Raw genomic sequence first — 17,469 nt, 5'->3', positions numbered from 1 at the left:
CCGTCTGTCCTGCCGCGCCGGCGCCCAGAGCGCATTCCGGCCGGAGAGAGTTTCCAGCGGATCACTGCGGCGGCACATTCCTTCGTGTAGGCGCGGTGGACGGCGGTTCGGTGAGGGACGGGCAGGGAGTCCACCCTCCGAGCCCAGTGTGTGACCTAGTGACGGCCGCCCGCCGGCGCGCGCTTCTGTAAAGCTGTTAAGCGGCAGGTGGAGCGGTGGGCAGTGGAGCTAGGGGGGCCAGGGGGTGGGAGGAGGTGTGGTGGAGTGACTCGGTGGGAATAAATCAAAACAAACATGGACCGTGAGGAGCGGCCGGAGCTCGTACCTGCCCGACGCCAGGGAGCGTGACACCCCCGGTTGGAGGAGAGCCGGAGCCGCCGCGCTGTGTCCCGGAGGTAACGATCAAACTTCCGATCAAACTTTTTTTTATTGTTCGAGCGTCAGGCGCTGTTCAGAAATCCCTTTTCCTCTGTGAGCACCGTAGCAAAAAACCCCAAAACAAAACAGAGGATCACATAGGAAGTCAGAAGTAATGGACATCAAATGACGGCAGAGCAGCCTGACGTCCAGCTCACTGTCACAGCAGATCCTTCGTCGGAGGTGTGATTTGTGCGGGTCTGGGCCATGGCGGGCTCCTGGTGTTACCGCACCTGCGTGTGCTGCCTGCCCGAGGAGGATCAGAAGGCCGTCGCTGTGGACAAAGAGATCCGGAGGATCCTCAAGCAGCAGAAGAAGAGGGAGAGCAGCCAGGTGAAAGTCCTCCTGCTGGGTCAGTATCTGTGCTTCGTTACACACTACATTTATGGTGACAAAGTGGGGGGTGGGGATGTAGACAAATCACACGAAAGCCTATACAGTGTACCATTAAAAAAAACAAAAACAAAAAAAAAAACAATTGACAGAAATCTGACAACACCCTTGTAAACAGTGTAAATCTGCTGGGCCAGTTTGGTAGCCTGCAGCCAAGTTCCTAAACTATGTGAGGCATGTGTCACCTGGTGAATATGCAAAGAATGAATGACACTGGGGTTTGGTTCTACTCGGCTGATGCACAGCCCAGAAACCTACAGGCCTACTGCTGGGAGGCTCTTCTATGACTCAGGACCTCTCAATAGATGTATGAAACTCCCCCCTCCCCCTCCCAAAAAAAAAAACCCAACAAAACTTTCCTTTAACGTCTTTGTCGGACCTCCAAGGATCAACTTCTCACCCAGTTGGTGTGCCCTGACTCTGGAACCGTTTCCCTCTTTGGGCCTTTTTAAAAGCTAAATTATTTGATCGTCTTCTGTCCAAATAGTTCCCCACTGATTTTGATTTGATATATTGTGTGGTTTACGTGACTGTTATTATTGCTTCTGTTGTTTGTTTTCCCTGCTTATTCTTCCTTGGTCCCTTTTTAAAATTTTTCATGTACTCTGCATTCTTCCCACACTTTAAAGATATGGACGATGGTTTAATGGCGTTTCTCAAATCGGTGCGATGGACTGGCATCGTCCTCCCTGGATGATAAATCCAGTGGAGTACCACCGTTGACACTCATTCCGTGATACTGAGACGTCAACGGACCCGTGGATGATTGGCGAAATTGCAATGCTTTGTATGAGTGTAATGACAAATTTCCGTCAGAAAGGTATTGACAAGGTCGTGGACGTACGTCAACAACTCAACCTGGCTCCTAAATATTTCAATATTTCCCATGTAGAGTCAGTTTAAACAGAACACACAATACAATACATTTTCTCTTGAAGTAATGCAGAGAACTATTTATTGCAGTGTCGACAGACGTTATTTCCAACAGTGAATGCGTTTTTGCAGCGCTGATAATTAAGTATTATTCAACTATTTGAAGGGGCAGTGTAGGGTTTCACGCTGTCACGCCACATTGAGAATATAGTTCAACTTTCAGGTTGTGACGTCATAACTGCGAGTTCACCAGTTGCATGAGTTGCTGTGCTCCACAAACCCCCATTCTCAAAATAAACAAAAAGCGGTGTTTCGCATGATGATGATAGAAGATAATTCATTCCACATTTTATCCTGATATCAGTCGTTAACACTTGAGTAATAATTATATTTTAAGGTGTTTTGTGTTGATTTGATACGTCTGTTGATGTACAGTTACCTAATTTCTTTAAAAGGGCAGATCTTCTCATCATATCTTATCATATCTCCTAGTGTTTGAGGTGTTTGGTCACGAGGCAGTGCGGATGAACCTGTTGTGATTATGCTCTTTCATAATCAGAGTTGCCTGCCTCAAATCCAAACATCAACATGGTCTAATTCAGAATCAAGTGAATATGTGCAGCCGTGTTGCGGCAGGCAAAGCCCGTAGTATATATTGGGCACGTCTTTTGTTTTGTTTATTAGTGAACTAAACAGATAAGGGACAGGATGTGTCAGGATGAGGGAAAACCCTGCAATTACATCAATCTCCTGTAAACAACCAGATCAGCCGGACTTATTTCCTTTTTCACCACCGATAATAAACAGATGTTTGTGCGTGGGAACAGGGGCCGCCAATAAAACCTTCCCTGCATAAATTTCAGTCCGGCCGTCTTTTAATTCAGCAGTCACTCTGTTCAGTTGTCACCGTGAGGCCGTTTAGTTTTTTTCCCCCCACATTTAAATCCCAGGAGAGACTCAGAAAAGATGCTTGAGCTCCCGAATGTTCTTTGCAAGTTAATTACTCAATGAGCAAATCATTCAGCGAAGGTTCACAGAATGACATACCAGTATTAATATTATCAATACGCCGATGTTTACAATAACCTCGACGAACCTCTCGCTCCTGAAGGCTTTTATTGTGTTATGCTTGATTTTCACTGTTGACTCTTGCCTTCACCTGAACTGTGCTGCCAGAACACCGTTTTTTATTAACAAAGGCATTCCTTACATTTTTGGCCATGTGGGTATAAAAGATAGTACTTTAATCACTTGAAGATAAACTATCGCTCAGCAGGACGGGAACAGAAATGAGTGAGGGAGAGAGAGAGAGAGAGAGAGAGAGAGAGAGAGAGAGAGAGAGAGAGAGAGAGAGAGAGAGAGAGAGGTCTAAGGTGGCCTGAACCAGCTCTGACTTTAAGCTTTGACACGTACGAACGTTTTAAGCCGGATCCCAGAGTAAAGGCTGTGTCAGCCTCACTCACTGATACCAGGAGCTGCTTCCACATGAGAAGAGCCTTACAGGTGAAAACTATTCAACTCTTTGAAAACTTGGGAATCTCCAGTAAGCCAGCACTGGATCAATTTCTCAGCATCACCGTGAATCAACTATATTCCTGATTTTAGAGGCACTATGCGGATGGAAGAACGTCGTCCTAAAGACTTGTTTAATGTGGGAGTCAAAGGTGGTGGTCAAAAAAAAACAAAAAAACTCCCAGGTTCTTCACAGTGGTACTGGAGATCAACGTAACACCATCCAGCATTACAATATGTTGTTTTGCTTTATAAGCTACAGTGTTCTTTTCTGAAAAAAACTAAGTTGATAAATGCAGATGCGAGTACTTTTGTGTCACCATTTTCACATTGACCTCTCTGCTCTGGTATAAATGTACATAATTGGTCAATAAATTCCTCTATGTTTCTCTGATTGACTGCTGTGTGAACAAACTTTTTTAAATTCTTTATACAAACACACAATTGTGTGTTTGTGGGAGTCAAACACACAATCATGTGTGTTTGACTCCCACATCTTACAATCATGTGGGAGGATCAATTGCTTTGCCTAATATAATTCCATAGTTCTGACATAATGTGCCAAATGCTGATGATGTTCAACATTGCTTAACGATTCTCAGGTATCAAGTGACATTTGAAGGATCATTGTAAGTTATCAGAAGTTGTGAGGATGTTCCGTAGTCCACTGCAAAAATATGAAGATCAGTTATATTTCGTAATTTTCAGTAAGTGTATGTGTATACTGTTTTCCCATTTTAAAAACATTTTAATCTTTCTTTTTTCAAATCGACCTGATGTGATTGTCTGCTGTGAACTGTTGACAGCAAACAAGAGACATTCTGGAAATTCCAAAATGAATGACAAAAAAAAACAAACAAACAAACAAAAAAAACCCAAAGCTGACAGGAGTGGATGGTTGGTTGTCTGTTTTTGGTCGGTATGGTTTTAAAAAAATAAAAGAAATTCCCATTTGCTGCCTGTAGGAACTGGAGAGAGTGGGAAAACCACCTTCCTGAGGCAGATGAGGATCATCCATGGACAAGGCTTCTCGCCGGAGGACAGGAAGGGATTCGTGAAATGCATCTACCAGAACATCTTCACTGCCATCAAGGCGATGACGGGGGCCATGGCCACGCTCAAAATCCCCTACTCCAACCCAGAGAACGAGGTAATGTTGCACGTCGGCTTCCCGGCCGCATTGCGGATGAACGTGCCTCCGTAAACAGACAAATTGATGCAGGTGAGCAGGCGGTCGCAACCGGATTTGTGAGATTGCGCCCACATTGAAGACGCCGCATCAAAGTCACTGCCAGAAAAACGCTCACGCAGCATGTTGTACGTGTCAAACGACTGTGGGATACACGAGCTGAAGCGCTGAGCCAAGCAAAGTTCAGAGACGTCATTTGAGGAAGAAAAGAAGAACTCCTGTATTTGTCTGTACTCAACAGTCCAGTGAGATGTTTACTCTGCATTTATCCCATCACTAGAGAGTTACATAGAATCTGGCTTCATAGAAGCAATGGATAGAATTAAAAGCTGAAAACCTCTTTTATTATGAAAAACTGGTGAATGAAACATTGAGACTAAGCTGGAGCAGTGCTGGTCCACCAAAACTCCCCGAGCCAGTGTGTAAAACCAAAATAGTTTATCCTCATCATTACAGAATATACCATAGAAACTGTGTATATATAGTGTATTATGGGGTTCCTTTAACTTTCAAGAAAAAGGTTGGGAACCACTGCTCTCGGCCATGACAGACCTCTGCCCGTCCACTCACAGCTGTAGAATGTTTTGTTAGCTTGTAAATTTAATTCTCTGCACATTAACCGGCTCTCTCTCTCTCTCTCTCGCTCTTTTCCAGATGTATGCCAAGTGGGTGCAGGAAGTGGAGACGGCGCAGGTCACCCAAATGGATCGTGGATACGTTGACGCCATCAGACGCCTCTGGGCAGACTCAGGGATGCGGGTCTGTTACAGCCGCCGCTGCGAGTACCAGCTCCTGGACTCCACAGAGTAGTGAGTGACTCTCTGAAGTCTGTTGTGTGTGTGTGTGTGTGTGTGTGTGTGTGTCTCTGATCAAGCAATATCAAACCAGTACTGAGAAATGATGATCTCAGAGAAGAAACCCGTATGAAGAGCGGGGATATTTTTGAGTGGAGAAAATAAAAAACTCCCAATAAAGATATCTTCCATACTGATATTTATTTTACAATAATTACTACTTTTGTTTTTCTAATGAATAGTGAACAAAGGTTTGATGAGATTCACGTCGACATATTCCCGCAGAGTGAAGGAGTGATGATTAGACAAAACAAGAAAGATAATCGATACAAGAGAAGAATATTTAAATCTAGTTTAAAAGGTGTATTTGAAGTGGTTTATTTTTTATTTGGACAAAGTTAACTTGATTAAAAAAAAAAAACCTTCAAGAAGATAAATAAACAAAATGAATTATTAGAATGACCAATAAAATAAGCTTGAGAAATAAGTTTCGACACAAAGCAGATTTAAACCACAATTACTGTGAGGAGACTGTTAATCATGGGATATTTTAACATTATGACTATTTAAATTTTTTACCTGTTCTATCAAGTCACCATGTTTGTGATGTGATGCATTCCTCATCTCCACAGCCGTGTTTTTCGGTATTGCTGTCACAGCTTTAGCTTATTTATTGTTTCATCAGCGGCACAGAAATCACTAACGTGTTTATTCTACCAGCTGCCAACTTTCCCCGTTTCTCCACCGTTAATGCCCACGAACACATCGAACGCTTGAGGTTTGACCCTCAGAGTGTCTCGAGTGTCGCAGAACAAAGCGTGAGCTTCTCCCGCCTCGATTTTCTCGCTTTTTTCCATCAGTGTCCTGTCTCGTGTTTACCCTGCAGCTCAATCATCACAGTGTGTGATAAGGGAAAGGCAGTCAATATTAGCTAATGACATCTTTTATCCACCGGCCATAAAGCTGCGCTCTGTACGCAGGTTGACGTGGACTCACTTCTCTCCCTTATCGTTTTATTCACCGTTTTTCCTCCATCATTCCTAATTCATTGCTTCATTTGAATGAAAAAAAAAAACAAAAAGCAAAAAACAATGCCGTGTCTTTTAGAAAATGTCTCCTGTGGTGTCAAGAACAGACCGTATTAATACTTTTGCATTCTTCCCCCCCCACCAACCTTCGTTTCTCTCCCTCAGCTACCTGAGTAATCTAGACCGCATCTCGGCCCACGACTACATCCCCACCGAGCAGGATGTGCTGCGAGTTCGATTCCCCACCACAGGCATCCATGACTACGCCTTCACCATCCAGAATATCACACTAAGGTGACCACTTCTCAGATTACAGCCCTCTCACGCGAATCAATCCAATACCGGCACTATTCACCGCTCTGCTTTTGTCTGCTTGCACCTTGTTTGGATGCAAACACGTTTGATTGTTTTTAAATAAAACGAGAAAAAAAAAGTCAAACTAATGAGAGAGCTTGTTTGGCTTACGTTTTTTTTGCACAATAATGTATAAAAGTGTCCAGATGGCGTAATATAATTCTACTTATAAATCATGTAATACCAAAATAATGTGTCTGATTGGAGCGGAGGGGAAAAACTAACTAACTCTCAACCAGTGTTTATGAACTGCGATTGTATGAGTCTGTGTGGGTTCATATGAGGAGACTGAAGGATCCAAACCAGACTAGACAAAACAGACAAAAACTGTGTTCAGGTGTACGTACAAAGAATAAATGCTGTTGTTATGAAAGCGTAGGCTGATCACATTACTACATTATTTGTGAAAGTACCTCCCCTACACACACACACACACACACACACACACACACACACACACACACACACACACACACACACACACACACACACACACACACACACACACACACACACACACAAGCTAACAATTGTCCTGTATATATTTCTCGATCTAAGAAAATTAAATATGCAGATTCTGTGCTTTCTGTTGGCATTTTGATCAAACTGGAGCTGATCCAGAAATCTGGAAACGATGCATAAACAGGCTGGAAATAGTTCAGTCAGCAGATGCAGTCATTTTTAAAGCTTATGAACTGACTTTCTTCAAGGAAAAAAAAAAAGTTATTTATCAACTATTGAAGGTAAGACTTTTTTTTTTTTTTATGTTTTATTGTGTTCACATGTATGAATTTCTGCAGGTGATATCCAGTAGTCATGACTGTTCTCTGTATTGATCTATGTGAGCAGCTGGAGCTCACTGGTATCCAATGATAACCCTCAACTTTGGGACAAGCCAGTTTCAAACTTGCTGTATTTAGGTTTCTTACCTTTCAGTCACATGAAAGAAGGAAATACAATATATTGCCAAAAGAGTTTGCTCAGCTAGCCAATTAATTGAATGTAGGTGTTCCAACCACTTCCACGGCCACATGTGTGTAAACCCAAACACACACCACTACTCTAAACATTTGTGAAAGAATAAGTTGCTCTCAAGAGCTCAATGCACGATACAGTGATAGGAGGTCACCAATGTAATAAGTCCAGCCATGAAATTTCCTTGCTACTAAATATACCACAATCAACTGATAGTAGCGCTATGACAAAGTACAAAGTACATAGTCTGGGTTTGGCCAGGAGAGCAGTACTTGTCTGACTGCATTGTACCAAGTGTAACATTTGGTGGAGGGGGTATTATTATGTGGGAGTTTTTTTTGAGGGGGAGTTGGGCTCGGCTCTTAAGTTCCAATGAAAAGAAGTGTGAACATTTTAGTATACCAAGAAACTTTGGACGATCTCGTGCTTTGAACTTTGTCTGACCTCACAAATGTATTCCTGGAAGAACGGTCCAAAACTCCTATAAACACACTCCTTAACCTTGTGGAACGTTTTCCTAGAAGAGCTGAAGCTGTTGTAGCTGCAAATTTGAAAATAGACCATTTCTAGGCCTTTTGAGACAAAAGTCATTAAAGTTACCCGCGGATCAGCTCCAGTCAAGTTTTGTGAAATGCACAAAGTGTAGACATTATGTAAGAGTTACTGCCACCAACCGTTAGGATTGTCCAAGTCTGCAATCTGCAGCTGCAACTGACCATATGCAGCTGCCTTGTCTCGCTGATGTTTGCAGCTAAAGACAAATTACATTTTCGTAGGAGGGGAATGACCAAGTCTTTTGATTAAAAAGGTTGCAGACCACTGGGACAGTCTTGAATGAGGAAATTCGGGCGAACAAAAGGGATGATTTGATTAAAGTGTTGTGTCTTGTGGTCTGTGACAGGATTGTGGACGTTGGCGGTCAGAAGTCTGAACGTCGGAAGTGGATCCACTGCTTTGAAAACGTCACCTCGCTTATTTTCCTGGCCTCACTCAGTGAATACGACCAGACCCTGGAGGAAAGAGAAAGAATTGTAAGAGCGATTTTGAAAATACGACGGTGTGACACTGACGAGAGACTTCAATCCAATGTACAGGCTGAACACAGTAGAAATAATGTCACCAATAGTTTATAGTTTTAGTGTATATTTTATATCAACTCTGTCTTCTGATTAGCAGCATAAAAAAGGAAACATGTCAGTCGTTGATTTTTATGATGCAAACCACGGTATGATATTCCTTTATTGTTAATGCTGCATTTGCACAAAGTAAGAGGCAGAAAAAAGAAAAAGTCCCCCCCCCCCACGTCATCAACTGCATCCTTAAAGTTTAGTCAAAACACTGCAAAGAATCATTTGCATCCGAGAAACAGTAGTTTCTCTGATTCCACCCTCTGTATATTTTCTATTCACTCCGGTCATGACATCCCTCCGCCAGCAGGTGTCACTCTTGTACAAGGAACCTTCGCTCTCCTCCTGCCTCAACACTCAAGCCTCTGCGGCACTCATGTGGCCCTCATCCGCCAACCCGCCCTGTCACTAAGCCGTTTATCTCCCCGAGCCACTTTCGGTTCCGCCGGCACATTCATTTACCTCCACAACAACCTGGGCGCTCCTGACCCACCGTAAATGTCACCGTCCATCTCGTTCAAAGATGGCCCATTACCTCATCCCCAGCCATCCCCAGCACCTTCCAATGCCTTCAAATATTTAAGTGTTAAATCTCATCTATAGAATTACCCCTACACACACACACACACACACACACACAAACACAAAGCACAGCAGCCTCTGGTAAAATAATCCTATGGTGTCTTTCTTTGTCAGAACCGCATGGAAGAGAGTCTGGCTCTGTTCTACATAACTATTCATTCTCCGTGGTTCCTCAAAACCTCCATCATCCTCTTCCTCAACAAGACTGACATCCTGGCCGACAAGATCCAAACATCTGACCTGCAGAAATACTTCCCGAGCTTCACAGGTGAGCACCCTATTTCAGCTAATTGAGCCTTTGGAAGAAGTGCTGAAATAGAACAAACTCCAGTGAGGAGTTCAGCTGCATTGGAAGAGTAATCGATCGGATAACTAAACTGTTAAGTTGTTCTGAAAAATGTGGGACTTTTCACTGTTGGTCAGAGTGAAAAAATAATGTCAGTTGAATGACGGCTATTTGGTGTCGGTCGGAGGCCGGGATCAAGAGATGTCACCTCGTCAGTCATCCCGCTGGTCACTTTAGTGAAGCCTGAGGTATGTGAACACCCACTGGATGAATCACTGGGATGCAGTGCAGGCATTCAAGCCGTTCTATAAATACATTTCCGCAAGCGTTTTTGTAGGTTTGCTCATCATGAGCAGCATCAGTAAAGAGCTTTTTGTTATGCAGATGGTTTGGGGCAATAGAATCTAAATCAATGCCCGCAGGCACCCGGGAGCCTGTATTGACTCTGATGCAGAAAATCTTCTTAAACTAGTGGCGAGGACAAAACAACATGATCTAAAGTGGTAAAGATGGAGCACGTTTGTCATAGAGTTCAGTATTTGAAGCTCCCTTTGAAGTAGATCTGGTAGATTTCTGTGAGTTCAACAGGTTTGGATGATAAGATGTTACTACATCAGCTATCTGGGATTATCCGTTGAATTAATCCGCGGTTGATTTATTGAAGCGAATTTAGAATTTTATTAGCGTAAAGCAATGATCTGTCTCCACAAAAAGTGAATTTGGTTTCTAAATAATGTACTTAAAGTACCATTTGAAGCATGGAGGCATGAATTTGGATGAGAAAACTCAAACAACATTGTCAATAGAGAGTTTTTCTGGAGCTCGCATGCAGAAGAACAGAACGACAAAAAAACCTGATGGGGTTGCAAGTGTCCAGCAATCCATGCGAGCGCAAGGCTGTAAGAGATGTTGATCTCACAGGAAACCGTCAGCTGGAGTGAAGAGACTTATGAGTACGGCAGTGTACCTGCTTGTCCGTCCATTGCTCTAAATTGAGCATTAGAATTGTCCTACAGAAGTGTGTTGATCGCCTCCTGGTGGCTTATATAGGACATATATATACACATATATATATATATAGGACATAAATGCCAAGATTATGTTGGCGGATGGAGAAAAAAAAAGTCAAACTTAAAAGCAATAGAGCACATGAAATACAGTATTTGCTGGCCTTCATTTTATTTTTTTGTGTTTTTCACTTTTTCATCCAAACAACATTTGCATCAAATGACAAAGGTTTATTTTTGTCGATGTATGCAATAGAAACAGTTAAGGCATAACGTTTGAGATGATATGTTGCGATGTTGTTCAGATCCTATTGCTTTTATTTGGGCGCGTCGTTCTCGCACCACACTGCTCCAAAAATTATGAAAGTTTTTTTTTCTTTTCTTTTCTTTTCTTTATCACCAGCAGTCATGTGTCTCTGTGGACGTGGAAAGGGTTTCCCTCGGCCGCATATCATTCTCCTTCTGCGTTTCTCAGTTGCAAATGAATCACTTCAGATACTCGCAGAGCTTCACGATTAGTCTGCTGCCTTTGAGCTGACAAGTGTCGCCCCACAGTCTCACCCCGCCTCCTCCACCTTCACCTTTCTCTGCCTCTGTTACCCATGGCAACTACAGATAGATATTGTGCTTCCCGCAAGCCGCACACCCCCACCCAAATACCCCCAGGTGTGTGGGCGTGTGTGTGTGTGTGTGTGTGTGTGTGTGTGTGTGTGTGTGTGTGTGTGTGTGTGTGTGTGTGTGTGTGTGTGTGTGTGTGTGTGTGTGTGTGTGTGTGTGTGTGTGTGTGTGTGTGTGTGTGTATGTGTGTGTGTAAGAGAGAGTGAGAGAAAATCAGGGTGAGTGAGTGCCTGCTGTGTTTTATCGTGAGCATTAACATGTTGAAATGATGATGCACACAGGGTCAGGCTCTTTCGTTGCATTATTACCCTGTAAAAGTCAAATCCTCAATGAATTTCCAATAAAAATATCATTTATTGAGACCTCATGGCAAAAAAAAAGAAAGGACTCAATCATGCATGAGTTCACAAAATGATTGCGTCAACAGTGAAGTGGATCCAGAAAGTCAGATGTCAAATTTAATTCACTTGATGTTAAGAGGATAAACTAAATGGCTCCTCTGAGCCGTGCCCAACGCTGACTGCTTATTGCTGTCGGCAGCTGTGTGGAGACTGTCCTACTGTTGCTCCTAAATACTCCTGCAGACTGACTCTATTTTTGAACAGTGAGAAACAGAATCATTTTTTGGCAGTATTATTATGATGCAAAATATTCCAAGCAAATTTTTATTTATTTTTTTGCTGCTGTCAGGTCCTCATTTCATTAATCTGCTGAATATTCAGTTAATTTGACATTTACTCAGTATCTGGTTGGATGAATGTATCAGTGTAACCATCTTATGAGCCTCCTGTGAGATCCAATTAATAACTACTTCAATTTGTCAGTCTAAAACCCAGAAATAAAAGCCCACTCTCATGTATCAGGAAGAATTAGATAAAATACTGGCAAATAAAAAGCAGCAAACACTTCCAGGAAAACACTGCTAAATCAATTAATCAGATTTAGTGTTTGAAAGAATTGGTTCTGGTTTCTCAGAGGATTCGTTATAACTCTTGATAAAGCCGTGGTATTTGAGCATGCAGGTTTATTGCGAAGCTTAAGCACACAGGAGCTCTGCAGACTGACATTAAATTTAACCGTACCTGGATGTGACAGTGTAATTCCAGGTGCCTTTGCAGTCTAATTCAAATCCTCCAGTAATCACAAAGAGTGTTTCTATAGTATGTTATTGTCCCCTTTTTGTCCACGGCCATGCTAATTTGGAAAAAAAGAAAAGAAAAGAAGCAGCAAATTTAGATTTTTCTTTTTTTAATTTAACTGTATTTTTGTATAAAATGCTGTTATTGAAACAGTTTGAGAAACTGGGCCATGAAGTCAGTGAGAGAAGGGTTCCATGTTCTCTGATAAGAAAGTCCTTTGGATGAGAGTTTGAGTTCTTTCTGTCATGCATGTATAACTCACAGTCACCATGAGGCCTGTTTTGTGTGGAACACATCCAGTGTGACCAACAAACAAATGCAGTCGTCTCCCCACAATTTATTAGTATTTTTTTTTAAATGCAGTTTTCCCACTTGGCTCCAGATGTCTAAAGGTGTCTTGTTTTGGTTTGCTTTGGCTGGAACATCCATTAATACAAGCTCAGGCAGCATCCCTGAATCCTTTAATCTAAAGATCTCCTCAATAGTCTTTTTTTTTTTTGCCGTATTGCAACAGGATAACATCATTGCCTTCTCATCCCAAGGTCGCCGGTGCTTCCCACCTTCTCATGCTGTCTATGTATTGCAGTAAAGACCAGAATTTACTCTCAGTGGTGTGTGAGCCCCCGCATATATACAGTCGAGATTGACAGGCATTACATGAGTTAAAGTTAAAGTAGCATTCAACATAAAAAAAAACAAAAAACCAAAAAAACAGTTTTCCCTCTCCTTTGATATTTTTCGTTTAGAAAATTCGACCAGACAGAAGAAACTGTCCTCCATCACTAGCAGCCTCCAGCTGCCTCGGCCAGCTGTCTCTGCCACGTTAAAACTCAGTCCAAAAGGCATCCAATGTGCTGGAAGCTGAGGAAGCCTGACGCATCGGCTGTGGCTGGAAGTCAACATGAGAAATCCACTGAAACGCCTCATTGGAGGAGCAGAACACTATATGATAAATAATATAATGTTGCAGAGAAATCTAGGGTAGTTAACAAGTGAACCACCGAGCCACAGCTGAATTGATATTAAATTGTGTTCGTGTCGCGTGTCATTCTATCAGTTTTACTATATCGAACAGTCGAGTCTTACTGTAGAACGGACTGAAAGCAACCGACTGCAAGCTGCTCAAACTTTGAGGCACAGTGACTCACCATTACCACCACGTGTGCAAATGTGCTAAGACCTGAATCTAATAGCACTATTACAACCTATATTCATCACAAAGCCTGGGGATATGGATGAAGGAGAAAATACTGGTCAGAAAAAGGAATTTAGTAGTTTTATGTTGTACTCTATATTGTCAGAATGAGGATATAAAAAGTTTTGCAAGATCCGTGTTTGCGTTTTTAGAAGACCGTTGTCAACCAAGAGAGTCAACCCGGCAACGTTAACTTTTTCGCTTTTTACTTGTAGTAATATTAATTATTATTATTATTATTGATCGTGTAGTAATATTTCCTAAAATGTGGAGCAGGAAGCTACAATGAGCAACAGTACAATACAAGAGTCCTTTTTTTTTCCTGAATAACGACTGAACTCAATGATCACAAATCGTGACTGTTGCCTCTATTTTTCATTCCATAATTACTAAATATTTCTCATTATTGAGGTGTGTCTGCCTCGCTGCTCAGTCGAGTAAATAAGCCTATCCTGAAAGTTTTTAATCCCATCCTTAACTTTCTGTCTGTGCCATTTGATTCAAATCAAATCCAATTCTTGTTTCTCACTCTGCAACAGGGAGGAGGCAGCACACGGAAGATGCCAAGGACTACATCAAAAAGATGTACGAGCAGCAGGCCGTCAACCGCGACAAGAAGAAAGTGTGGAAGACTCTGTATCCACACTTCACCTGTGCCACGGATACCGACAACATACGCAAGGTCTTTAAGGACATCAAGGACACGGTGCTGATCAAGTCTCTGGAGGACTACGGAGTGATCTGACCTTTTACCAGGTGGAGAAAGATGTCTGAACTATGAGGGAAGACTCTAAAAGGGGGAAAAAAAAAAAAAAGGCCAGAATGTGATTTTAATTTTCTTTCTTTGACATGAAAAAGTGTATTCCTTTTCAGTACTGGACCTTGAGACCACTGGCAATGTTAAATCCTTCCTACCTTTTCCTCTTCCTCATGTTCTTCTCAGAGGTTTTAATGAGGACCCGTCATTATTGAAGACTCACTCCACTCACCCTTTTTCCCTCAAATTGAATAAACAGATATATTTAGCGAGTATGAGGAACACAATATTCTGACCACAGAGTGAAGAACTAATAATATTTTTTTCCCCTCTGACCTCTCAGCCTTTTTTTTTCCTTTCTTGTCTTAGTAAAAAAACAAAACAAAACATAACAAAAAGAAAACAACATTCCGAGATGAAGGAGACTTTGATTCATAATTGAAGCAGCAGCAGAGATGCTATGAAGTGCGATGCTCCCGTGAGCAGAGTACTGACCTCTACACTGGGGGATGTTGTGGGCCATGGGTGGCTCCTGTCACACAGACAGCATATGAAATGTTTTCGGCGGGGAATCAAAAGGCTGCAGTCTGTTATGAAGAAAATCACTCTCGCGAACATAAACACAGAGTCTCGGCGTCAACGTGCGTCAACCCCTGCCAGCTTTTTCATTAGACACCCAAAACCTGTGATTTTCTCACCATTTATAAATTACAACGGGATTCGACATTGTCTCTCAAATGCCGAGGGTCCGTTGCTGTGTCGAAATCCCTATTGATTATTGTCATCTCACACCGGCAATATCCCCTTTTGTATTATCTGTATTCGGCGCGTCTGCTCCACTCTATCATTTAATGTGCAGAAAGTCTCGGCAGCGGCCGCACATTGATTCCTCCACCCTGCGACATAACAGAAGTATGTGATAACAGCCGTACATCTGCCTCCAGCAAAAATGAAAGGTCGCACCCACTGGCTCCTCACTTCTACGATAAATAGGCCCGTTGAGCAGCTGTTCAAAAAGAGAAGAGCACAAAAAAAATAGCGACTGTTCAAAACGAAGAACACAATTGAAGAATTTAAACTTTAAAGCACCTTTTCTCCTTTCTCGTAACTTATTTTTGTTTTGTTTCTGACTGGTGAATTTGCATGTTACTCCAAAGCTTTTACAAGTGCACTATAAGGGAGCACAGCACTGGCTGACTGGCTAGCCAACAAAAATGCCGTAAATAATGTGTCCACATTTTTATTTCCTTTCACAACAAGGTGTGCAAAAAAAAAAAAAAACTTCAATAAATATGAGCTGCGTCTCAACTCATGTACTTCTGCTCGCCTGAAATACATCTCAAAATGGATGTTATAATTGGGATTATCCTGCAATTCATGACCCGATCACCATCCAAAATATATGCCAGCCTTTTCTTGGGCTATTTTTTTCTTTTTTATGTCACATGATGCGGCAGTAACATCATTTTACACTTATCCTGAAACTCCCACTAAGATGTTAAACCATGTGTGGAAGCACATGATTTCAGACACAACACTGGTGTTTAAAGGGTATATCTTGTGCATTTTTTTCTCCATTTATGTACATTTATATTCCTGGAACTTTACATCATGTGGTCGAACCGGCAAAACGTCAGAAGCCCGTAGAAACGCTCCCTCACAGCCCGTCAGCGTCACCTGGGCTTCTTGTACCCACAGAGAAATCTCAGGTCCGTGGCCTTGTTGCTAATATAATTCAGGAAGTATAGATGTGTGAAAAAAGTTCACATTTGAAGAACAAAAATAAGATCAATTGGAAAACAGGAGCTGAAAGAAGATGCTCAAGATCCAGCCTGAATTATTGGGCTACATAAAGCTTTAGTTTTTTTGCCCTGTAAACCATGAATAGACATGTTGGCAAAGCCCAAACACTAAAACCAGAATCCTGGCAATGTAAACCACATACCCTCGTCAAAGGTTTAGGTTTTCTCTCTCTTTTTCTTTTTCTTTTCGTACTTTCCCACCTTCAGTTGCCAAACGGCAGCGCAGTTCGAAGCGTCGCTAACTGGAAGTAAACAGTTTATCGATCTCAATTCAATACTTCTGACAACTCAAAACTTGTTAGAATCACTGCCATCACTGTGATCAGCGTGTTACAAGGTCACAAGTGAATCGGTTGAGAAGAAACTCCTCAGTTCGTCCCTCATTTTCAGTCAAAGATCGTGCGAGCCTAATGCACCCGGCTGACTAAATGTGGAGGACATTAATTGGAGGTGGCAGGTGTGAGATCAGTCTCGGTAGGTGAGGGTGGAAATATTATATTGATCGGAGGTGCGAGTCTTTGCCGTTGAGTGTGAAGTGTGCACTGAGTGGAAGAGCCACGTTGAAATTCATTAAGTGCGATTTGGATGTGAAGCTAAATTTAGCTCGCAGTGGTGGTTTCACCAGATCGAGGTTGTTTGTTTGTTTGTTTTTAATGATTTAATGTTTTGATTTTTACACCTGCTATACTTTACGTTCAGACGTGGTAGCTATACTTTTTTTAAATCTCTGATGCTGTGTGTTTTTATTGTAACGAACAGAGTACCACTTTTCATGGATTTATAGCATGTATGCGTGTGTGTGCGTGTGCGCGCGTGTGTGTGTGTGTGTGTGTGTGTGTGTGCTGTAATACTGTTGACCAACAGCACAAACTGACGAGTGTGTTTGCTAGTTTTCAGCACTGGGAAACATGGTCTGATATGGTGACAGTAAATTATGTTGTGTAAACTGTTATGCAGGTGAAGGAAGTGGGCTAATTTTTTTTTCTTTTTTCCAGTTAATATTAAAAAAAATCTTTTGCATATGCACAGACTTGTTTCAGTGGTTTCCTTGGCAGGGGTGGGCAGGAATCTCATTTTGTGAGATGTGTGTTGTCACCACCACACAAATGTGCTTTCACGGGCTTCCAATCGCACACTCGCTGATACCTGCAATTTATGAATATGACGTAGGTTTTGCCCAGGATTGACATGCACAGTAATTTCCATAAAAGTGTGCGCTTGTCTATTTGAAAAGTGCAGGCGACAGGGAATTGAAGAAAGGTGTCACAACCACAGAGGACCTGTCTTGCACAGTGTTCTCAGGTGAGATAAATGCAGCTTCGACAGCTGATGGGTGGATCAGCCCTCTCATAGCATTGAGCCCCGAAGGGCTGAGGAAAACTGCTTCTTCATGAGAAGGCTACAAACATGTTCTCCGAACA

At 42.2% G+C, this 17,469-nt stretch overlaps 1 protein-coding gene across 2 annotated transcripts; it reads left to right on the top strand.

Annotated features, from left to right (window-relative positions):
• The first annotated feature begins 258 nt into the window (after positions 1-258).
• Positions 259-17,179, top strand: LOC308137278 (guanine nucleotide-binding protein subunit alpha-14-like). Of its 2 annotated transcripts, none has more exons than XM_080505895.1 (8): positions 259-395; positions 584-769; positions 4,161-4,345; positions 5,039-5,193; positions 6,372-6,500; positions 8,437-8,566; positions 9,359-9,512; positions 14,029-17,179. In XM_080505895.1, the coding sequence occupies exons 2-8, from the start codon at positions 625-627 to the stop codon at positions 14,232-14,234; spliced, it is 1,104 nt and encodes a 367-aa protein (XP_080362021.1). In that variant the 5' UTR covers positions 259-395; positions 584-624; the 3' UTR covers positions 14,235-17,179. The 2 variants fall into 2 exon arrangements, with proteins under 2 accessions (XP_080362021.1, XP_080362022.1); XM_080505896.1 differs by having other exon boundaries at positions 267-395; positions 587-769.
• The last annotated feature ends 290 nt before the right edge of the window (positions 17,180-17,469 follow it).

This window comes from Blennius ocellaris (genome assembly GCF_963422515.1).
Source record: "Blennius ocellaris genome assembly, chromosome: 12".
Classification (NCBI taxonomy): Eukaryota; Metazoa; Chordata; class Actinopteri; order Blenniiformes; family Blenniidae; genus Blennius; species Blennius ocellaris.
Note: the sequence above shows the minus strand (reverse complement) of the source record. Positions and strands in the feature narration are given on the sequence as shown.

What these genes read in the sequence shown, in the direction of transcription:
- LOC308137278 (XM_080505895.1), top strand. Translation starts at nt 625, where the DNA reads ATGGCGGGCTCCTGGTGTTACCGCACCTGCGTGTGCTGCCTGCCCGAG. An exon ending in GGTGAAAGTCCTCCTGCTGG is followed by an intron (nt 770 to 4,160) that starts GTCAGTATCTGT and finishes TGCTGCCTGTAG; the next exon opens with GAACTGGAGAGAGTGGGAAA. An exon ending in ATCCAGAATATCACACTAAG is followed by an intron (nt 6,501 to 8,436) that starts GTGACCACTTCT and finishes GGTCTGTGACAG; the next exon opens with GATTGTGGACGTTGGCGGTC.